Below are 25,880 nucleotides of genomic sequence, written 5' to 3' on the forward strand. Positions count from 1 at the left end.
ATTTTCTGGTGGTTTTATTAAATTGGTGCAGCATACGTTGTAAATTATCTTCAATTTAAGAGAGTAGTATTGCTTCGTCTGCATAGCAGATTATTTTTATTATTACTTTTATTGTGTTTTTTAACTTCTTTTGTTGTTCTCGACAGGTCCTCGAAGACACTTTGTCTCAGGAGAAGTTATTTTTTTTTCATTTGGTATAGTTTTTTAGTTCTTACTTTTTTATTTTTTTATCTATAATTGGGTTGAACAGTAAAGAGTTCGGAGAATCTCCCTATCTTATCCCATTGCCAATTTTAATAAGGTCAATTAGTTCTTCTTCTACTTTTTCTTTTATTGCGTTTTCATGTTAGATATTTTTGATAGTTTCAATTTTTACCAAAGGTATTTCTCTTGCGTACAATAAGTGGATAATGGCCTTTAATTTGAACCGGTTAAATGCCTTCTTAAGGTCCACGTAACATATATGCCGGTTTGTTGTATTCTAATGATTTGTCTTGCACTTGCCTCATTATAAATACAGCGTCGGTGCATGATCTTCCCGACCTAAAACCATGTTGTTCTTTTGCTAGTGTTAGAGTTTCATTCAGTTTATTTGTTATCACTTTGGTTGTCAATTTTAGTGTTGTGTTTAATAAATTAATCCCTATGTAATTTTCCGGGTCATGCCGAAATCGTTAAAACAAATTATTATATAATATTACATAACCAGTTAATATTATGTTTTTCTGTCTAAACTGGTAGTCGAAATCGAAATTAAAATTATTCCTGGATTCTGGCAGTTAATGTAATTATCGAATAATTGCATTTAATATGTTAAATTATAAAAAGTACCAGCAATTGCAGCACAATGTTGTGAATAATAAATGAATATAAATAGCTTTTTGGAGTCTTGCAAGTATAATAAATAATAACCAAAAGTATTTTACGTAAGTATTTTATTTAAACTTTTAAACATGAGTGTAATACTTTAATATTTACAATTCTTTTTAACGGATACATGTTTAGTACACAATATCTTTCATCCTACTGTTAACATTTTTATCATATCCACTGCGCTTCAAAATTCTACCCTAAACCACTATCTATTTTCTGAACGGTTACACTTTAATTAACAAATTTAACAAACTAAACTAATACGATACTTTTATATTATTTTTATGATATTTTATGCTATAATAATTAAAAATGACAAAATATGTTGTTTTTTAGAATTATTTTAAATTTGATGATACAACAAGTGGTAACAATGATTTGGTACCATTCAGCTTTTATGGAAACCGCTAGAACAATTGAATTTAATTCTCCAGTTTTTAATATCTGATAAAAATAATTTGTTTTTTTTTTACATATTTATAAAATATAACCTCATAATTTTTTTTATTTAATAGCTATATATGTATATATACATATATATATATATATATATATATATATATATATATACATATATATATATATATATATATATATATATATATATATATATATATATATATATATATATATATATATACAACCAAACTTAAATGGAATCATCTAATATTTCTTATTATTTCAAGCGAATTTAAAAAAATAACAAATACGAAGTCAAAGAATATTTATTTTAAAGCAATTTAATCACCAACACATAAAAATTAAAGAAACGGGTAAACTCTTGAAATAATAGATTGAAACCACTTGTTTTAAAGTCATAAAATTTTCATCGTAAAACGATTAATACTTAAATTGTTTTTATTTATTTATTTATTTTTTTAGTAGTCCGTATATCTCCCTAGCCCATATTCTTCTTCTTTAAGTTCTGTCTTCGATAGAAGATCCTTCTATCTTCCAACTTTTTGACTACCGTTCTAAATAGCTCTGCTAAGTTCCAGTTTTGGTGTTAAAGACACGAATTTACGTGATCAATATTGAGCTGCATATATAACTCGGGAATCCGTTACTGTCTACTGCTGTATAGTCCTTGTATACAAAGTCTTTTTCTTTCTAGACTTCAAGACTTTCAAGACCTACAGCTGCAGCTGCCAAAAGTTGCCTTTGGAGCGATGGGTGAGAAATAAAGGGTCTCTTCTAGCTACTTGAACAATAAAACGATCGTGGCGAGCCATTGTCACTTTTTGGCGACTTCGTCTTAGTCTATTCTTAAGCGTTACTAATTCCTGATACCTACAACGCTTTGTATTACTCTTACCACTGTCGCTATGTCCCTCTGAGACATTCATTGCTCCACAAGCCCAATGATCTTTCCCCTTTGCTTATGTGTTAACCTAAATAAAGCATCTTTTAATCAAATAACCAAATAATCATGACGTACCGAGCTGTGTTATCGGTATTAACAAACCGATAATTGTTTTATCGGTTTGTTAATTTTCAAAAAAAGTTTTGCACAGCACAAAAGCAATAAATATTGGTTTGAAATAAATGGTGATTCCATATCCATGGTGTTAGTGTAATGTTATTTATACCCACGTTTAAAATGGACTGCTTTATCCATTTCACAAGTTATTAATGTCCTTTGCCTTTTATCTAGCCAATTTGGCAACTAGTTTTATTCAATTTCGTAGTTATATATATATATATATATATATATATATATATACGTATATATATATATATATATACATATATATATATATATATATATATATATATATGTATATATATATATACATATATATATATATATATATATATATATATATATATATATATATATATATATATATATATATATATATATAAAATAAAGTTTTATTATGAGGTTGCAGTCATTAATAGGGCAGGAAAGTGAAACTCTTTGTTCTTTATCAAGCTTTAGCAAAATTTATTTGCTTCTTCAGGATATGCTAAAATATGGTATCAGTAAATACAATGAAATTATAATTAAATAGAATTGTATAAAACTAGTATAAAAAATTACAACATGAGGTTAATCCATTAAATTTTCAAATTTACAAAACATTAAAACTTAACTTAATAAAATTATATAGTTATGAAGTACAATATTTTAATTTTATTTAATTTTGTAGAAATTCATTATGACATTGATTATGTTGATGTTTGATTTATGTTAGAAAGACACTTGTTTCTGTTTATTATATTTTTTGTTATTGATAACTAGCTTTTGATTGTTATTATGGTTACGTACAATGCGGCGCCACAACCTTCTAAAAGAGAGAAGGTTGTGGCGCCACGACTTCAGCAAACGCAGTGGGGTTTATAAACTTCAATGTTCTGACTGTGATGCCACTTATATTGGTAGAACTTGTAGATCTCTAGTAACCAGGGCCATAGAACATTCTAAGTTAGATAACACTTCTTCTTTCTCCCATCATCTCAAATATCACAATCACACAATCAAGGTACCAGATGATATTTCTCTTCTTCATAACATCCCAGGTAGAGATTATCTTAAACTTGACCTTTTTGAGGATTTGGAAATAGTCAAGGAAAAGAAAAACAGTCCCAATTGTGTTAATCGTCACACCAGCATCAACAGAGACTTTGTTCCACTTCATCGACAATTATTTTCCTGAATTAACTTTCTTTCTGTTAACTACACATCCAGTTTTACTTACTTCTACATTTCTTTCTATTTTCACATAGCTTAATATCACCTTATATAATCCGCCATACTTAACTCTATTCTTGTCACCATTAATACACTAACATCCCTTTCCAATATCCCATTTCCCATCCTCTCCAATAACTACCATCTGACTAATCACACAGGTTTTCTTATAAATACTCACGCTACATCTATCAATCTCTTATCACAATCAGTTTCAGTATCCCCAGCTTACATCTTTACATTCATCTCCTACTTCCTTTTCTTTCTCTTTCTTTTATTTCTTTTTCCTCGATTCATCTTCCACAAATTTCAAACCAACTTTTATCTATATCTACTTCATACAAGGAAACAATTAGGTAATAACATTCTTTTTACCGCCTTCAAAATGATTTATTAATTTCAACTACCTTACTTAACTTAAATTTTGCCTTACCCTGGTATACCAAATTTATTTTACATCACAGTCACTCATTGTTTTACATTCTACCACCTTTTTAAAATACCAAAAATTGCTATTGATCTTACCATACACAAAACACAATTCTTCACTAAAAACTGCCTATTCACAAACTTAAGCACAATGACTTTTGCTTCTACTACATCATTCCACTTGACATTGATGGGTACTAACTGATTTTTCATACCATCTTTATATCAGTTAGCCCAAGACTCCAGAACAGATCAGAGGTAATGTAAGTCGAAAAAACTTCACCAGCTACAGGGGGTCATGTAAGATGCCCCCATTTTCAGTTTCTTTTAATAATCAATAAGTTAAGTCTATTGCATTTACCTTGATAAAACCATGAGGATTATATTTTAATACGGATGTCCTTTCGAAAGTTTTTTTTTAAGTGGCCATACAATGTTTTTTAACAACTTTTTATGTAAGTAGTAAAAAACCAACGTGTTATTTCTATATATTTAAATTTTAGCTTGTGTTTTTTAATATTGGTATTTTTACTCTCTCTTTTAGTTAACTGATGATGGAATGTATTAATTCCGAAAAGATCTTCTTAAAATAAAAATTTAAGCTTGTAATAAGCAATTTTTTTATACCTTAATACACACGAACACCACGTGCTTTGTATTCAACAGGTATACTAGCCACTCCTGGATATCCCCACTTCATGGTTTGTTCCAGTTTCACTTTTAATTTCAAATATGAATATTTAAATTTTTTGAAATTATAGTATTTATAGTCAGAAAATCTAATATTAGAAAATTATAGTATTAATTTTCGTAAGATGTAATTATAGAATGTAATTATAGATTTTCTGACTATAAATACTATAATTTCAAAAAATTTAAATATTCATATTTGGCGCCACTTTGTACGTAACCATAATAACAATCAAAAGCTAGTTATCAATAACAAAAAATATAATAAACAGAAACAAGTGTCTTTCTGACATAAATCAAACATCAACATAATCAATGTCATAATGAATATCTACAAAATTAAATAAAATTAAAATATTGTACTTCATAACTATATAATTTTATTAAGTTAAGTTTTAATGTTTTGTAAATTTGAAAGTTTAATGGATTAACCTCATGTTGTAAGTTTTTATACTAGTTTTATACAATGCTATTTAATTATAATTTCATTGTATTTACTGATACCATATTTTAGCATATCCTGAAGAAGCAAATAAATTTTGCGAAAGCTTGATAAAGAACAAAGAGTTTCACTTTCCTGCCCTATTAATGACTGCAACCTCATAATAAAACTTTATTTTAGATAACGTGTCAGTCAATAATACCTAACTACTTTATATATATATATATATATATATATATATATATATGTATATATATATATATATATATATATATATATATATGTATATATATGGATATATATATATATATCTATATATATATATATATATATATATATATATATATATATATATGTATAAATATATATATGTATATATACACATATATATATATATATATATATATATATATATATATATATATATATATTAATTGGGTATACGAGTAAACCCCTAAATTGGATAAAACTAGTTTCCAAATTGGCTATATCAAAGGCAAAGGTCATTCTAGATATATCTTCAATGTGAAATGGATAAAGCAGTACAGCTTAAACTTGGGTATAAATAAAACTACTTACGTTTAAATTCATTTGCTATCTTTTTTTTAATAAGAATCTCATCATCATCAGTGGCATTACAGCTCGTTATGAGCCAAAGCCTTCTTCCATTCGCCCCTGTCTCTGGCCACTCTTCTCCATGCTTTAACTTCGATGGATTTTAGATCATCCTCTATGTTATCTTAATACCTAAGTTTTGGTCTACATCTGGCTCGTCTTCCCACTGGTCCTCTTTGGTCGAACATTTTTCTGATCGTTGCATCTTCATCTCGCCTAATTAAATGTCCTATCCATCGAAGGCGTGCTAATTTAATACATTTTACAACGTCAGGTTCCCCAAAACTTCTGTATAACTCAAAGTTGTAGCGCCTACGCCACAAACCCTGTTCTTGGACTCCTCCATATATTTTCCTTAGAATTTTCCTCTCGAAACGTTTAAGCGATTCTTAGTCGTTCTGTGTAAGTGGCCACGTTTCTGACCCGTATGTTAACACTGGCCTTATTAGTGTTTTATGTATGGTAACTTTAATTTTTCTGGATAATTTTGGGCCATTTGTTTCCTTAAGCCCTAATAGCACTTATTGGCAAGCACTATTCTTCTTTTAATTTCTTCGCTGACATTGTTGTCTTTGGTCAGCAGCGAGCCCAAGTAGACGAAGGTGTCCGCACCTTCCAGTTCCGGATCATCAATTAATAGTCTAGGTATCTGGTTGCCTGATCTAGTACAATACATATACTTGGATTTCTGTACGTTTATTTTTAATCCCATTCTCAGTGCAGACGCTCTTAGTGATCGAAATGCTTCGATCAGAGATTCTGTGAACCTAACAATAATGTCTATGTCATCTGCATATCCAACCACTTGTACAGATTTATTAAAGATGGTGCCATTTGTATTAATAAGGCACTCTTGAATTACTTTCTCTAGTGCAAGGTTAAATAAGAGACACGACAGTCCATCTCCCTGTCTCAGTCCACTTTTACAATGGAAGGGTCTTGAAAAGTCGTTTTGGATTCTGACTATACTCTCTATGCCTGTGAGTGTAAGTTCGTTAGTTGAACAAGATGAAGCGGCATTTGAAATTCCACCATAGCCTGTAGAAGTTTTTGTCTGTTGACTGAGTCGTATGCGGCTTTGAAATCCACGAATATGTGGTGGGTGTCAACTCCGAACTTAAGCGTTTTTTCAAGAATCTGCCTGACTGTGAAAATTTAATCCGTTGTTGATTTATTGGGTCGGAAACCGCACTGGTAGTTGCAAACTATTTGTTCAGCATAGGTGATCAATCTTCTGTACAATACGTTGGACAATACTTTATGTGCCACGTTAAGTAGGGTGATGCCTCTATAATTATCACACCCCATCATATCTCCATTTTTGTGAAGAGATTTCCATTTCCTTTCGTTGCCAGATTTCGGTTACTGATTTATGCACGTGCTTAAAAAGGGTATCACCACCATTTTTAAAGAGTTCGGCAGGAAGATTGTCCAAACCAGGGGCTTTGTTATTTTTCAGTTTTGAAATGGCTTCTCTAATTTTTTCTTCGGTGAGGGGCGGCTCTTGAGCGTTTTTATCCATTTCAGGCAAAGTAATTTCTATTTTGTCTTCTTCACGACTGTCGCTAGGCAATTCTTCAAAATGATTCGCCCACCTGTTTAGTATCTGTTCTTTGTCACTTATTATAGAACCATCTCTGTCTTTACATGCTGTTATTCTGGGTTTGAATTCTCTTCTGCAGCTGTTTATCTTCTGGTAGAATTTCCACGAGTCTTTTCTATTGTAGTGGTTAACAATCTCGTTTAGACCGTTTTCGTATGGCTCTTTCTTTTTCCTTAAAAACGTCCTTTGTTCTTTTCGTCTAAGATTTTCATATTCTTCCAGGTTTGATCTCGTTCTGCGCTGCTGAAGTCTATTATATGCTTCATTTTTCTGTTGGTTAATGGATCTACATTCTTCGTCAAACCAATCTTCGTTTATTTTAGCCTGGTTAGGTTTTAAATAGCCTTTAGCCGCTGTATGGATAGCTTCCTTGCATTTGGTCCAGTGTTTTTCAATACTTAAATTTTCGTCATTTCTTGTCAGCTCTTCATTTAAAATTTTCTTTTAGTTATCCCTAGCGTCTTCAGATTTTAGCACATCAGTATTATATTTCGTAGATTTTGTGCTCTGGCCCTTCTTAGCGTTTGATATACGAGCCCTGAGTTTTGTTCTTACAAGGTCAGAGTCTATATTAGCACCTCTACATGCTCTGACATCTAGTACATCCGAGAAATGTCGACTATTAATTAGTACATGGTCAATTTGGTTTTTTGTTTGACCGTCTGGGGATTGTCATGTGGCTTTGTGGATATTTTTGTAAGGAAAACATGTACTTACTACCACCATTCCCAATGATACTGCGAGTTCAATCAGGCGTAAACCATTTTGATTGCTGACAGCATGAAGACTATGATCGCCGATCGTGGGTCGGTAAATAGTCTTTTGGCCGACTTTAGCGTTAAAATCACCAATAATAATTTTTATGTCGTTGTTCTGATATTGTCTGTAAGTGCTTTCCAGTTTCTCGTAAAATATGTCCTTCTCCTCGTCTTCTTTATCTTCAGTGGGAGCATGGATATTGATAATGCTGTAACTAAAGAACCTGCCTTTAATTCGGATTCTACATATCCTTGGACTTATTGGATCGAAAGCTATGACTTCTGATTTCAACCGTTTATTCAGTATGAATCCCACGCCAAAAATATGATTATTTTTATCTCCGCTAGTGTAGTGGAGAGTGTATTCTTTTGTTCTAGGTGTAACAGTCGTTACTTTTATTACAATTTATATTAAAATAATAAATAATTTATATTAAAATAATTTCAGAGATGTAGTATGGGTTGCCTAACTTTAAGTGTTCATTTGCCCATTAAGTGTGTATTTTTAATAATTTAAGTTGTCACTCTGATCTAATTTGGTAACATTGCGAACCAGAGAGATGACAGGAGATTAAGGGGAGTGGAAACTGGCTTTAGGTTAACTTGGTTAACAAACTAGGAATTAGAATTCACTTTTGATCGAGAGTTTGAAGTGGTACACAACGGTGGCAGTTAGCGAAAGAAAATCCAATTAATGCATAGAATTTCCTTCACTTCAAGAAGTTAAATATTCCAAGTAGAACCATAACAATTTAATTGACGGTGTTTTCGGAAACTCGGGAAGTTGAAGTGAGATTTCTAGCACGGAATTAAGTAGCTATCTGGTAAATAATAATTTTTTATATTATAAACATTAGAGTATTTTATCTATATCCTATTATTCAGATTCATTATTTCATATTTTAATATAGTATTTTGTCCAAGGCCATTATATTTTTACTCTATGTGAAGCAAGGTCACGCTACATCCGATTGGATGGGTTTTTTATCTACCATAATTATCTTTTTGCTCCGGTTTCTTATGCTGAAAGTAACTTTCCTCACTTCTTCTTTGATTTCTTTTTATCAATGTTGAGATTAGAAGTAACGGGGAATTGTTTTCAGCCACCTACCATGGAATTATAAATTTCCCTCAGAACATCCGAGGGAGAGTACCACTTTAACTCTATAAGAATCAGGGTCATTGGGACAGGCCAGGGGGTATTGTCTACTCCACCCTCATTTTTTTTCTCCAGCCTGCACCTAGAGGTAGGGCAGGACAGTAATCATCAGAACTGAGCCAATTAGCACCAGCTCCGTGCTAATTTCGAACCTCAAGGAGGACTTCGCTGGGACACCGAAGCCATTCGGGAGTATCCTTCCAGACAACTGTTTCACCTTGGAGGACAGTTGGTTTTTACTTCAGAACTATATATATATCTTGTTTCACCAGTTATAGGTTTTTTTTTATAACATATATATATATATATATATATATATATATATATATATATATATATATATATATTAATTAATATAACTCCCCTTGGTGTAAGGTATCGGTAAGTTTGAGCTCAAATTCTACCCAGAGATTATCTTCCATTGTTTTTTTGTATTAACCATTTATTTCATTATTAACTTTAATTATTTCATTATTTGTTTACTTAACTAATTTTTTTTATATTTCATCTTGCGTTATTAACTCCGGTTATTATCCCTTCAGGATAATAGACCGTTTCAATTGTTTAACTTGGCTTGTTCCCATTTATATATATTATTTTGTTTGTATGTGAATTTAGAGTTGTTTAACAATATTGTTGGTCATATTGTAGGTAAGTTTGATATATTTACTTGGCTATACGTTCTTCCAACGTTAGCATTATTTTGTTTAAGGTTGTTTTTTAACCTAGATGTAGGTTGTACACTCTATATCAGAGTTATTCTGTGTAGTTTTCAACTTTTTATTATAGTTGTTTTCAACATTTTTTTTTTTTAAATATTATATTGTGAAATTTTCATATACTTTTTGGTAACTTAGAGATTGTCAAAATCTAAGAAGTTATATTTAATAAACTTGAATTTGTTTTTGCATATAATTTTTTTATTAATATTTCCTTACCTTTTTACATTTACAGCATTTTTGTTTATTACATCAACTTTAATTAATATTAGCAGTATACGATACCTGGAAGAGTGACCGTTACTCTTTTTAGAGTAGTATCCCTCTTCTGGCGCCCTCAATTTGTTTTCTTTGTTAATTTTCATTATATCTATTCATTTTTCTTATCTTCTTTTCTATCCATCATACATATTTTCCTGATTTACTGTCTTTAAAAGGCATGCAAATTGGCCGTATCCATCCTTGAGTTTCTAGTGGTCATTCTCTTGCCTACATTGCTAGCCTAGCCACATTCCGTTCAATGTTTTTTTTTCATACTTCTTTACTTAATTGTTATCTATTTTATCCCATATATATAGACCACTCTTCTTATACCTCTCTCCTCCTACACACCCCAGTACTTTGCTACATAGGCTAGCACTATCTGTCTACCTGATTTCTTGAAGTGCTATATTGTCTGATGAATATTTATTAAGTGTATTGGACAGACTTCTTAGTTTACCTGCACTATACAGCGTACGCACATTCCAAGTAAATAAGCCAATATCATTAACCTTATCATTAACCTTATTTCGTTTGCCAAGTCGTCGACAAAAAATCCGTCCGGCTGATTGTTTTGAAGTTTCCGTAACAGAATAATTCTTACAGGAGGGGGTGAACCCACTGAACAACCCCCAACCTGGAGGACCAGTTCACCCGCTCTTGTCAGTTGCCGACTCAACCTTCCACCCGGGTTGAATACCGGATCTCCAGTTGGGTTGCTTGGCTTAACAGGGGACACCAACGTGAAGGTGAGAGTCGGATTTGAGTAGAAGAGGCTAAGTGGAGTAAACTGGAATCAACTCCATATTTTCGCATCTAACTCCTTTGTCCCCCTCCTGTATTAAGAATCTACTATAGAATTATTGTCCGAAGGATTTAACTAAGCATTGAGAACTTGATATAATTAAAACAGACATAAAATCATATTCATTTTTATACCACATTTGAAACGGTTATACATTTAATCAGGATAATAGAGTATTAACCATATAAATCCAGAATATAACGAAATATTTACAAAAACTTTATCCACTATGCTTCTAATATGTTGATGATTCTAACCCTATCCGTATAATTCTAGTATTATCCGATATTCGCGTTTAATCCGTACCATGTATATCGTATAATATAGTTGAAATCTCTTGTGCCACTCAATATGTTTTTACCAACACAAAAGAGTTTTTCTTTCACTTGGAGTCAGTTTAAGATAATTTTCACAATTCAACGGCATTAGGCGTTTTCCGTAAAAGCTACAGTCCATCAAATAATTTGTACTCTGAAAGTGCACTAAATATACAGGATCTATTATATAAAGTAGTACCGTATGTAAAGTAGTAGTAGAGTTACGTAGATGAAATGGTATTTATCAATAAGACACGATTAGATTTTCAAGGATTTATAAACAATAATTTTGTAGAAAAAATAATTATTAGATGGAGGACATGGAAATATAGAGAACATACAGAAAACATAAAAATATAAAAGATATAGTTTTAAAAGTTGACATTAACATTACTGATAGAAGAAAAATATCATTAAAGCGTTTACATATTACGAACTGCGAAATTGTATATAACGTAACAAATATAAGAATTGTATATATAAACAGTTACGTCAAGAAAACAGAATAAAATATTACACAAATATCTTAATTCAGTTATTCAAAAATTGATTAATTTAAATTTTTTGGTTTAGAAAATAGTTTGTGGGGCCCACAAACTTTACAAGAACACTGTAGTTATGGAAGAATTTGATCCTTAAAGCAGCAATAGTGCTACACTCAATTAAAGTATTTTATTATTATTAGTTTCATATTTAAATGCCAATTAATTGAACACGATACAAGATACATCTCATACTTTGTAAAGTAATGTTTTTTAAAAAACCAAAAACTTAACTTCACTAAGAATAGAAATAAAATTAACAGTCATACACTAAACATACATAATAAAACACGGTATTTACTAGCACAATATATAAAAAACAAAAACTTATTTATCGACGTAATTATGTTTAATTTATTTTAAAATTTATCAAAACTGTGTTAGAATAAAAATTGAATAAACCCGAAACTTGACCTAATATAAGCTTATGTATTCAGTATAAATATATGTACATACTTTCCACGTTTTTCATAACATACATTGCTATATAATATTAATTAGAATCTATCTTCTTCTTCTTTACCGCTAAATTCACATTTAAGTAATTGCTCTTTTGGTAGATACCATAAATGTATTTCGCACTGCCATTTATATCTTTCAGATCAATCAGTGGTCTTGCTTTTAGGACGACTATTATTAGAACAAATATATATACTATGATTCTTTTCTTTTTGTATAATACTGTAAAACATCTTTTTATAACTTTAATTTAAAATTATATAAATAAATTTAAATGTAAATGCGAATGTCAAAATTTCAAATTTCCACTGATCAGTGGGAGAACCGTCGGCGTCCTTTGTCATACTACTTAATTTATTCTATTTATCGTACTATATAATAAAGATATGTAATGTAATATCACAATACTAATGTGTAGTGCTCAGCAGACATTAAGTTTATTTTTATTACGTTCGTAAAAGTAAAAAAAAAATTAAAAAGTACCAAAACTCAGAATTTATTTCTAACGAAAATCACCTCCAATGTTTCTAAGCTTTCTTACATTTTTCTCGACTTGCTCTTTCTCTCTCTAGATTTATATGTTGATTGCTTGATATTAACTTTAGTAGCATAATCCGTTCCAAGAGTATTAGAATGTTAGGTGGTTGTAAAGATAGTTAATGAATTTTTGTAATTTTGTGTACAATGCGTTCTCAAAATAAATCTTTTTGTCACATATCAAATCACCTATCCAGAAAACCGCTTTTCTAAAATTATCATGGTTTATAATGCAGAGTTTGTGACCAAATTTAAAAGTGAAAACTTATTTTAGATCTTAGCCTTATTAAACGAACGAAACATCTATGGAATAATTCATGAAATAAATTAGTTAACGACAATAGCTATGCTAACCAGAAAAATTTGTAAGTAAATACCTATTTGTAATAATTATTTTACGAGTTGTAGTAGAAAAATATATAATATAAAATTGTTAATGTTTTGCAATTTGTTAAAGCTGTACACTTTATCCTTTGCAGAATCAGTTATTTCTGCTAGTTCTCTGACAATATTTAAATATTTGAACTAGTGAGTTTTTCACGTTTCTATCAATTTACATAGAATATCTTAGATAATAATTATGTTGCATTATGTGCGCTCCTGTCTTATTTACCACTATTTACAGTTATATCTATATTTAATGGTTTATGATAAAAACAAAATTATCATTATTCTATTTAGTTGTTGCGATTGTCCATATGTTTTGTGTTGATTTGTGATTGTGGACAAAGTTAATTAAATTTTTAAATTTTAATTGCCGTTTGTTTCTGTCTGTGAAGTGAAAGAAGGTATCGTATCATATAAAAATCGATGTATAAAATGTTTAAACATAAAATTTGAAATCCTTATTTTAAATAAAGACTTACCTAATTGGGTGGATTAGTAAAAAAATATTTTAGAAGTTCGAAGAGGAAATTTTTATTTATTTGACAAATTATTTAATTTTGTTGATTAGTTATATCGTATTCCTGAATATTTAGAAATTGTTATCAACATTTTATTTGCATTAAATAAAATTGTAACAACATTTTTTTCGATATGTCGAAACATTTAAATTAGTATAGTTTAAATGTACGTACCAACTATATTAGAGATATGATTTAGTAAGCTAAAGACCTTCTATAGGTTATAACCATATGTTGTTTTATTTTTTAAAATTATAAACACCAAGAAATCACGTTTGACAATAAGTGATTTAAGTTCAATGCATATATAGCAGCACGTGGAATGTCCAGCATTGTAAGTGGCAGATAGACCTTCAAATTCTTTAAACCTGTCTACCTATGTACGTAGATCATTTTTAAACTTTTTTTAGTCTTTTTTTATTTCAAAGCTGTTTCCTTGTAGCAATTTTAATTAATTTCTTATTAGGAATTTATGAAAATTTAAAATTTTTAAATAGTTTATTGTTTTCAAAGCACATTTTAAAGCTTTGTTGAAGAATAGTGATTTCGTAAAATCGATTTGTTAAGCTTTCTTAGTAATTTTGTTTTAAATTATAAGAATAACTAGGGAAAACCTAGTATAGTACTTACTCCGTATATATTGATAGTACTCCGACAGTGTAAATATTTCGCCCAATATTAGTTCACTCTCATATAATATGTGTTTATTTCAAAATCAACACTTGTCTAAAAATTAAAATTTTGTCAACTCAAGAAAAACTGCCCAGCTTCGATTTATTTCCAATTTTACTTTAATAAGATATTTATTAAAAGGAGTATGGATATCAAAATAATTGGACAAGTTGAGTCCATATTTTTATTAATATTTTAAGCAAAAATTGGTACAAACTTAGCAAAATATATTGGAAAATCAACGTAATATATGTCCTTGTAGAAATAATAAAAAATTCTATCGTGTCTATTCGCAACCACTGCTATTATAAAATCGATAAATAGTTTTAGGACTAAAGTATGGTCCTTGGTTTCCCTGGATTCTGGTTCTAGATTAAGGTAAAATTCTTTATTTAGAGGATTCTTGAGATATTTAGTTAACTTCATTATATCGAGAAACTTTGAGTTATTTTATTTTTCGCTTTGTTTGTTATCAGAATTATTTGTTTTGGTGTTGTTTTTTCAGTAATAGTGTGGGACGTCCATAGGCCGTGATAATTTTGACGCATTAAAACTTGTCCAGGATACTGCTCATATATTCGGTACATTCTTGCTAGTTTTAACGAAATTTTTGGTTTTGGATTCTTCAAAAATAAATCCTTAAAACTTTCGTCCATAAGAAACCAGTCAGTTTCTTTCCCCGCATTAACCACTTTAAATGAAAAAGGTTTAGACCTTGACTGCCGAATAAGATTATCCCATTCTTCTGGATTATCAACAACTACTTGTTTTGTACGAGAAATGTGACTAAAGTCACTGTAGGTATGAATTTTCTCGTATTGGGTATACTTGTGTTATCCCTGATGCTAATTTTAGAACATGCGCCATGATATATGAAAAGCGGATAAAGACGTAGTTTTTGTTCTGACCCGGGCAACCATCGAAGAAAAACGATAAATTATCCATTTTACCTAATATATGATCTTTCAAATAATTAAATATCATGCAAGTCACATTTTGACCACTTTTAGTCATTCCTTCGTGATAGGTATACATATTAACATTATTGCCTCCAATGTTGCGTACTTCAAATACATAGTACCAAAGTTGTCTGTTGTAAAAGACTTTATTTGTAGTCAAATTGGATAGCAGAAGATTTTGCATAAAGTCAAAGGTTATTGCAGATACATTATTACTATGCTGACATTTATGTGTAATTTTTCGTTTTATATCATAAAATGCCGTTGCTTTAGAGTGATGAAGGTCTCTCACTTGAAGCAGTTCCTTATTTGTTGATTCATCAATATTTGACAGTTTGAGTTGAGTTTCAGTTTCATCACATAATATACAAGTGTCAAATCTGGGCTAAGAAAATGATATGTTAAATCATGTATGTAGATTTTACATTTAGCTCGGATTCTATATCAGCAGTGTGGGTCTTCTTACGCCTATTACTTTCAGTTACACTGGAAATACTACGAAGAGCTTTGGCACAAAGGTAGTCGTTAGTAGAATTTTGTACATAAAAGACGCTAAATTACATGTGGTGAACCTTAAAATCGAGATGTGTTTGTATCTTCATTTCCACTGTAACTAGTAGTATCATTGTTAGGTAAAGCAACTTGTGGAGTACGACTGCGTCGCCTTTGAACAGGAGTGGCGCTAATGAGGCTTAATAAATATGAATGCTCATATTAAGTCACGCTGAACTATTTCTAATACAAAATAAACAAACATCACCTGTTACTCACAAAGAACGCACACAACTAATAAATTTATGAACAAGGTCATTCTCGCTTACAGATAACCGTTGACTAACATGAGACAAGTGTGGCTTTTACAACAAACCGCATGGACATCTGTTGGATTTCTAAAACTATCCGAATGTTTCATGTAGTTTAGTCCAGACATCTAAGATTTTTACACAACTAATGTGTGAGATGGAGGAAGAAATTACTATTTTATGAGAACAATACATTAAGTAAAATTTTCGAAAAATGGACATGCATTAGAATGTGCAACACAATTTGTTAAAAGAGTAAACAAAAAAAAATCGTAAATGACCATTTACATTTTAAAATATTTTATCAGTTTAAAGAAAATAGAATTTGATGTCGATATTGGGAGTAAACTAAAGAGTTTATAAACAAAACAACTAAAACTAAAAACACATATTTTTCGTTATAGTTAATTTTATGCAATGAAACAAAATATCCTTAAATAATGTCCTAAAAAAATAGGCATAATTTTAAAATATTACTCTTTAAAATGCATTTAACCTACATAAATTACCATTATAAATTATAAGTGAGACAGACAAAATTAAGAAGACTCAAAAAGCGACCAAAGGAAAAAATTTAATTAATAAAGAAAATGTTTTTGAAAACCGCGTTTGCTCGAGAGACCTAATTAATAAAAATATGTTTATTACATTGTATGCTAATTGTATGTAGAAAAATCTTTAATTAACACAGAATTATTTTTGATTTCAGTATTTTTTAGTTTCAACTCGCCACTTCCATGATATAATAAGAAGGAAAAATGGAGGAACCTAAACACGATGAAAAACAAAAAAAAAATCCATTTGATAGCAGTAATATTTTATCAGAATTATTTTTCTGGTAAGTAAAAATTTTAAAAGATTTTTAAGAAATTAGTTAGGTAAACCACAATATGGTATAAAAAGTACACTAAATAATAGGATAATGAATAGATTTATTGTCACCATATTGATAGAAATTCTAGGAAATGTATTACATAATATGTATCTATGTATAAAGTATAAAAGTGTCTTGTAATTATACTAAACGATATTTTTGGAATTATGAATTAAATATTTTAATTTAAACCAAAGCAATTACTATGTCTTTACATTTTAGAATGTTTAGAACCTGGAAGACAAAAAAGATGAGGTAAGTGGAACAGATGGGGAGAAAGAGGAAACACCAACGATTTTTGAACTTAAGGACGCAGTTAAAAAACTAGTCAGAATTAAATCACATGATATAGATAATCCCTAAGCTGATGTATTTAAACAAGGGGATCACGATACCATAATGGCATTATAGCAGCTCATAAAAAAATGGACACCTAAATCCCTCCTAAATAATTGGAATAATGAAATACTTTGCACTATGCACAAAGAGGAGATATCTTTGAACGCTCTAACCACAGAGAAATTACATTTCTAAATGTAGCGTATAAAATATTCTCTGCTATAACATATGGCACCGTATGCAGAACGAATAATAAGAAAATAACAGGCTGTTTTCAGAGGTGGTAAATCGACAATTCATTAAATTAAAACACAGACAAATTTTAGAAAAAATACTGGAATATGGCATATGTAGATACTCACCACATATTTATGCACTATAAAGTAGCCTATGACTCTATAAATAGAAGATAAATGTTTAAAGAAATAAAAGAGCTAGAAGTAACAAATCAGTTGGTTCATTTTACAAAACAAACCTTTAAACATTTTGAATGTAAAGCACGAATCCAAGGGAACTGTCTGAACCTTTTAAAGCAAATAACAGGCTGCGACAAGGAGATCCTCTCTTATGTATACTGTTTAGTCTGGCTCGGAAAAAAGTAATACGTTCGTCACAAATCACAACCCGAGGTTCAATATATAACAAAAAAGTGCAAATTCGCCTATGCCGACGATATCAATATTTTTGGGAGAACGAAAACAGCTGTATCAGAGGCAGAAAATGGGTTTAATAATAAACACCAACAAAACGAACTACATGAAAATAAGCACGCAACCACGAATCCTACGCCTAAAAAAATTGTGCTATTTTGGGCTGAATCTCATTCTTAAATCCTTAGTTATATCAAGGACTACAAATACAAAAATACAAAGCAGTAATACGCTCAGTCCTAATATGGTTCATAGTTCTGGACTCAGAACAGAAAATAATTAAAACATGTTGGGATGTGTCAAGAGAAAAGTACTAAGTTGAATATATCGAGCGGTGAATGAAAATATGGAAAATATGATATAATTTTAAACTTTATAGAAAATTCCCAAAAGACACCTCTTAAGGGGTGTTTTATTAATAAATAAAAAAAAATAGAATATACCAATAAGCAGATGTCTTAAAAATAATAGAATACGTGCTTGGCCAAGGAAGGCAATGGATAGGGATGACTGAAGAGAAATTCTTGTAGAGGCTAGGACCCACACAGGCTTGTAAAGCCAGAATAATGATGAGGAAGTTGCCATATATTGTTCCTTTCAAACACTGGCAGGAAGAGGACAAATGCTCTGGAAACTCCTCTTAATAATTGCCATGGCAGTTTTGATGGTTGCAACTCTAGATATTCCATCTGCACCTTTGTGTAGTTTCAGAATTCTATACAGGGTGAGTCATAACTATTGGGACATAGACTAAGGACAGGTTATTTGGACCAAAATATGGCTATTGGGCCAAATATGCCTTAATAAAATGTTGCTGAGAAAAAAGATACAGGGTGTTAAAGTTAATTTTTTTTTCGTTTTTTGCTAATAGTTTACCTGTATATTTATAAATTGCTATCAAAATTGGCACAGAGACATAATCTTAGACAAGAAATAGTATTTTATTTACAATTTTACGTTTTGTCATAGAGGGAGCCACGTGGATCATTCCTAATGATCAAATTGGGTCTAAACTTTTTCTGATGAAACTTTTTAGTAATTTTTATTAGAAAATATGACGTAAACATCATTTTTACGTAAAATTGGTACTCTTGTTTAAACATGATAATTTTAACCGTTTTCGATAAAAACGCAGTCGAACTGCTTAGAGTCTTAAAAAAGGATTTCAAATATTATTTCATTTATGAAAAGTATGCTTTGGACTGTCAGATAATTGTTGTTGGTAAATGTCATTTGTTCAGAGTCAATTTTTGATTGAAATGCCTCGTCACAATCATTTTACTAATAAAGAAATGCGAGATATGATTTGCGTATACGCACAAGAAAATTTTTGTGGTCGCTCGGCAGCCAGAAGGTATGGAATGTTATACGCAAACAGAAGGCAACCAAATCACAAAACTTTTGCAAGATTATATCGTAGTTTAGGTGAAACTGGGTAATTTTACACTTAAAATCGAGGTGGTCGACCGAAACGAATCACACCTAATCAAGAAGATGAACTTTTGGTTCGAGTAGATGAAAATCCTGAAATAAGTTCAAATGAGTTCAAGTCGTCTATTTCGTAACATGTTTGCTTTTATTTCAAACTTTCTACGGCAACGATATTTCCAAGTTCGAATCAATAACCATTTGTACAAAATATGTAATTTGTACAAATACAAATACTGCAATGGCACAATTAAAACTTTTTTGTATGCTGACGATCTGGTAATTCTAGCAAGAAATAAAAACATATTATCTGCTCATAATCGTATTACTGCAGCTCCTAAGTCGATAGAATCGTGGTCTAACAATATTGGGCTCCAGTTTTCCACCACAAAAACAAAAGCTATACATTTTTCACGAAAATCAAATCCACAAAATCTCCCAAATCCATTTTTAAACAATTCTCCTATATAATATACAAAATAAATAAAATTCCTACAATTCAACTGGACTCAAAATTAAGTTGGACAAGTCATATACACTCGCTAAGAGTATAGTGTCAAGCTGGACTAACATTATGAAATCAGTATCACATAAAAATTGGGGAGCAGATTTTCCAACTCTAATAAATTTATATAGAGCTTTAATTAGATCAAAACTGGACTACGGATGTGTTGTCTATAACATCGAAAAACCAAGCATAGCTCAAAACTTTGGATACTAATTAGAGTTCAGTCGTTAGACGTGCTCTAGGAGCATATTGCACCAGTCCTGTGGACAGTCTACTCTGTGAAGCTGGAGAGCCACCCTTAAACCTAAGAAGAAAATACTTAACTCTATCGTATGTCTCGACTATAAAATCTAACCCAAAAAATCCAGCTCTTCATCATGCTGTTGCTAACAGGTTCCAGGAGGTCTATCAAAAAAGAAATAGGGGTCCTGTACCTTTCTATGAACGAGCTAATAGATACTTATTCGATTTTAATATTGAACTTCCTCCCATTTATCCTATCTATGAAATAAATTTATGTTTTCCTTGGGTTGTTCCCTCTCTGCTTTGTAACCTTAAACTTACAGCATATAACTCAAATAACGTGATACCAAATTTTTTTAAAACTCACGTTCTTCATGCTTTCACACAGTACAAAAATTACCATTTTATATACACGGACGCATCTAAGATCATAAATCGAGTAGGAGCATGCTTTGTGATATCCTATGAACATTCCATCTATAAATTGTCTCCTAAGACAAGTATTTTTACAGCAGAACTATTTGGCATCAATAAGGCTCCAATCTTTATTCTAGAAAACAAACTTCCCAAATCTCTATTATATTATCTGATTTACTTAGCTGTCTGACATCAATTTCTCAGATCTATCCCTCTCATCCAACATTACAGCAGATTAAGTTAATGTTGTACCGTATATACCAAAACAATTTGACAGTAGAGTTCCTTTGGGTACCGTTACACGTTGAAAGATATGGTAACGAAAAGGCAGATAGTCTAGCTATGTCCGCAGTAACCAATACAGCCGCATCGGTGGAAAATCTAACGGTGCATTTGAATTTAATGTTTGGCAAAGCCAATGGCATAAAAGCACTACTAAATTGATAGAAATAAAACCTTCCGTCCTTCCATGGAACTTCTGGCCTTCAAAGCGACAACATCAAGTCTTGATAACACGTCTCAGATTAGGACACACTTCTACAACACATGAATATTTGTTGAAGAAAGAAGAGGAACCAGTGTGTTTTGTTTGTGAATGTAAAGTGACAGTGAAGCATATTTTGATTGACTGTCCAATATACTCAGTTGAAAGACTATATCACCACGTTCCAAAAACATTAAAATAACTTCTAGGAGAATCTAAATACGTAGCTGACCTGATAGAATTCTTGAAAACTATGCTTTTTCAATAAAATTTAATACAATACATCAATAATTAAAATATATATATATATATATATATATATTGTATACATTATTATGTAATTGATATTTTGTATATGCCTATGTATGCCTTTATCATTTTTGTATTTTTCTTATGCTAAAACCCTAAGTGGTTAAAGCAAAATAAATAAAAAAAAATGGTATATTAGGTGAACATGCTTTTATGTATGATAAGTCTTGCCGAATGTCTGTGGGTCACTCTGTGGTACTCGTCCAATTGGCGTTGTCAACTCTGCAAACACTCAACATACAAACAGCACACACGTATTACGTTGTGGCGTAAACAGCCTGTTTGTTTATATTTTAGACGATTATATAACTTTTGGTTCAGAATGTTGGCAAATTAAAAAAATAAACTAAACAATAAAACAGAAGTAAAAGAATTCCTCAAAACAGCAGGAAAAATATTAAAAGGAAAAATGAAGATATTAAACTACGGATGGTGAAAACAGAAAAGATAACCTGGAAGATAATAATAATAGACATAAATTGATAAATGTTGTTTTTATACAACCATATATCTTCTTCTTTTTGTGATTTCGATCCTTCTTAGAGGTTGGTTATTATACTAACCATTCATGTCTTATTAGCAGCGATTCTGAAGAGCTACAATTTTGCTACTCTTGAAGGTTTCTCAGCTGGTGAATCTCTTTATTATTTTTACAAATATTTATTTTGTAATTTAAATTCGTGTTCTTATTTCTCTACTTGTATTGCTCCCATTTATCAAGGTTGTTTGATATCTGTAGTTGTTAATCCTTTCTGCTCATTTCCTACAGTAACTCTCTAGTATATCTCGCTTTTATTATCAATTTGGTTTTATTCGCATTTATTTCCAGTGTTGTGTTCATTACTGCATTGATTTGATCTATTTGCTATGTTTTGCAGTGATTCTAGACTGTCAGTTAATATAAATTTAAGAATGAAAACCAAAAGTATTTTAAAAGTGTGTAAAATATTTAATTCCTCGCTGAGTGCTTTCGGCTTTAAAGCCATCCTCAGAGCTAAAGCAATACAAAAAGCAAGTACAAAAACTTTAAAAGTACCACTACTAAAAACGGGCTAATGTTCAAAAAAAATTTCTTCAAAAGTTACAAAACATCTTTTTAACATTAAAAATTTCAATATTTTAACAATAAAAATGTTTTTTTATGGTACAAGTGCAAGCACCCAACGATATGGATGGACTTGAGGTTGTCGCCTCAATATTTTCCATAAGTGTGTACAAAAACATATCAGTCCTTTTCAATTATTAAAATTAAGTTATCATCTACAAATCTTGTATTTTTACGTTTATAGTTATATTTTAATCCCTTTCGGATAATGCTTCTTTCTTGGCATATCATAACGTTGGCTATCATCAACGCAATCTGCACTTTCTTAACAGGTTTTCTAAAAAGAGTCATAGTGCTAACTCCATACCATTATATATAGTTCTTGAGCCAAAAAGTACGACCTGGAGCTCTCTTTCTTTCTATTATTAACTGTGAAAGTTCGTATTTGTCATTTCTTAAGATTTGGCAAAAATACTTAAGGTTGCATTTTTATATAAATAAAATTTCATGTTTCTTATCTGATCTTAGAAGGACTTCTTCTTCTAAAGGCAGCTTTGCTTTACCTGTTGAATAACAATAAATACAACATGCCTGTCGTAACAAATCTACAAGCCACGTGTTCTTCGACTTCCCTTTTGGGGTTACAATTTTCTCTATAGCATGCTCCTTCATCCTTTGAGCCACACGGAACTTTCGCACTGTTCTCCTTGCCATGGTCAACGTCAGTACCATATGTCAACACCAGTAATACATTTTAATTAAAGATTTTTCTTTTAAGTGTTGTTGGGAAGTCAGATGACTTCTTCTTCTTCCTATGCCGTCCCCATTAACGGAGGTTGGCGACCACATTTTTAAAAGCTTCTCTATCTTTTGCAACGTGTAATAATTCGTCTACAGTCATGTTTGTCCAGTCTCGAATATTTCGCAGCCATAACTTCCTCTTTCTACCTATTCCCTTTTTGCCATCGACTCTACCCTGCATGATGACCTGCAGAAGACTATATTTATTATTTCTTAGTATGTGTCCAAGGTATGCAGTCTTGCGTACTTTTATCGTTCTCAACAATTTTTTGTCTCGACCCATCCTTCTCAGCACTTCCTCATTGGTGACCCTGGCAGTCCATAGAATTCTCAACATTCTCCGGTATATCCAAAGTTCAAAGGCTTCAATCTTTTTAACTATTTGCGCTTTTAGTGTCCATGTTTCTACCCCGTACAATAGTTGCGACCAGACGTAACATTCAACAAACCTCAGTCTCAGCACAGTATTCAGATTTTTGTCACAGAACAATTGTTTGAATTTTAAGAACGCTGCCCTTGCCATTTCTATTCGTACCCGGATCTCTTGGTCTGGATCTAATTCTGTGTTGATGTAAGCTCCCAGATATTTATATTTTGTCACTTTCTCTATTTGATGTCCACCAAGAGGTAGTTGTTCATTATTTATTGGACTCCTTGATACTATCATAAATTTGGTTTTATCTGTGTTGATGTCAAGTCCCATTTGAATGCATTCACTATTTATTGCATCTAGTAAAGTTTGTAGTTCTTCTATACTCTCAGCCATAATTACCGTGTCATCTGCAAATCTCATGGTGTTTTTGATTTCTCCACCAATTCTTATTCCCTCTTTTCTTTCCCATAAGGCTTTTCTGAATATGACCTGTGAGTAAATGTTGAAAAGCGTCGGAGACAAGACGCATCCTTGCCTAACCCCTCTCGCAATCGGAATATTATTTGTTTCTATATCGTTCACCTTTACTACTGCTTTCTGGTTCCAGTATATAGCCTTAATAAACTCAATGTCTTTTTTGTCTAAATTGATGTTTTTTAATTCATCTATTAACTTCATATGCTGCACTCGGTCAAAGGCCTTCCTAAAGTCTATGAAGCATACATATGCACTCTTGTTATATTCCGACATTTCTGCAAGAGTACCGTCAACGCAAATAATGCTTCTCTTGTACCCATGCCTCCTCTGAAGCCAAACTGAGTTTCACCTATCTGCTCCTCACATTTCTTATAAATTCGGTTTTGAACAATTTTCAAGAGAATCTTTAAAGGGTGGCACATTAGGCTTATCAATCTATAGTCATTACATGATTTGGGATTGTTGTTTTTTGGTAGAGGTAAAAATATCGATTTAAGCCATGTTTCCGGGATGTTGCCCTCTACATATATGTGGTTGAGAATTCGGGTGAGTCTCTTTATATTACCGTCATCTAAGGCTTTTAACAGTTCAACTGGAATTTGATCAGGACCCGGTGCTTTTCCTTGTTTTGCATTCTGTAGGGCATTCTTTACTTCTGAGGGTAAAATTTGTAGGTATTGTTTTTCTTCACCTATATCTTGTTCATTTTCTCTCTCGTCATGGAACAGATGGATTATATATTGTTCCCATACTTCCTTTATTTTGCTCTCTTCAGTAAGTATTTCTCCATTATTATCTCTTGTTATAAGTGTTCTTCTTTGTCTGGTGTTGCCTGTAAGTTCTTTCATTTTTTTATGTAAGTTTGAGGTGTCATGTTTGTTGCTGAGTTCTTCCAATTCCTGGCATTCTTTGTTCATTTATTCCTCCTTAGCCTTTCTGATTTCATATTTGATTTTATTCTTGTTTTCATATTTGGTTTTATATTTATTTTCATCTTTATTTTTGTATTTTCTTTTTTCATTTATTAGCTCAACTATTTCCGGTGTCATCCAGTCTTTTTTAGTGGTTTTCTCTTCTTCGCCTAGGACCTCCTTTCCCGCTTTTAGTATGGCTTTTTTCATATCTGCCCATTCAACGCTTCCTTCAGTTAATTTATTTATCTTTACGTTTAGTTTCTGTTGGCAGTTGTCGTCTTTTAGGTTTTTGATGTTAATTTTGGTGGTTTTAACTTTTTTCTCCGGTTTCCTGAGTTTAATGTTGACGTTTGCTAGTAATAGATTATGATCCGTATCTGCATCTGCGCTTGGATAGGTTTTTACACTTTGTACTCCATTACGAAACCTTTTGATAATCGTTATAAAATCTATTTGGTTTCTGATTATATTGTTGGTGTTATCTTTTGGAGAAGTCCACGTGTATAATCTTCGTAAGGGTAGGTCGTAGTATGTATTTGTTATCACTAATTCTTTCTCCTGGCAGTACTGGACTAATCTGTCTTCTCTTTCGTTTCTTTTACCTAACCCAAAATTTCCTACTATATTTCCAGTTTTTCCTCGACCGACTTTAGCATTAAAGTCGCCCATAATTATTTTTACCTCCTGTTTCTTTATGTTTTTTGTTAACAGTTCTAAGTCCGCGTAGAATTTTTCGACCTCAGCATCATTGCTATCAGATGTTGGAGCATACACT

At 31.2% G+C, this 25,880-nt stretch overlaps 1 protein-coding gene across 11 annotated transcripts in view; it reads left to right on the plus strand.

The window, feature by feature from the left end:
• Positions 1 to 25,880, plus strand: part of LOC140451733 (probable multidrug resistance-associated protein lethal(2)03659) — a 207,570-nt gene that overhangs the window by 114,920 nt on the left and 66,770 nt on the right. For 4 of the 11 annotated variants that reach the window (XM_072545595.1, XM_072545590.1, XM_072545577.1 and 1 more), the window contains one exon: positions 16,953 to 17,081. In XM_072545595.1, coding sequence (XP_072401696.1) covers positions 17,002 to 17,081 — 80 coding nt within the window. In that variant the 5' untranslated portion in view covers positions 16,953 to 17,001. Of the gene's footprint in view, positions 1 to 13,579; positions 13,693 to 14,166; positions 14,190 to 16,952; positions 17,082 to 25,880 lie in introns of those variants that run through there. The other 7 variants (XM_072545610.1, XM_072545619.1, XM_072545605.1 and 4 more) reach the window with 4 other exon arrangements.

The sequence above is a fragment of the Diabrotica undecimpunctata genome, chromosome 1, assembly GCF_040954645.1.
Source record: "Diabrotica undecimpunctata isolate CICGRU chromosome 1, icDiaUnde3, whole genome shotgun sequence".
In the NCBI taxonomy this organism is placed as follows: Eukaryota; Metazoa; Arthropoda; class Insecta; order Coleoptera; family Chrysomelidae; genus Diabrotica; species Diabrotica undecimpunctata.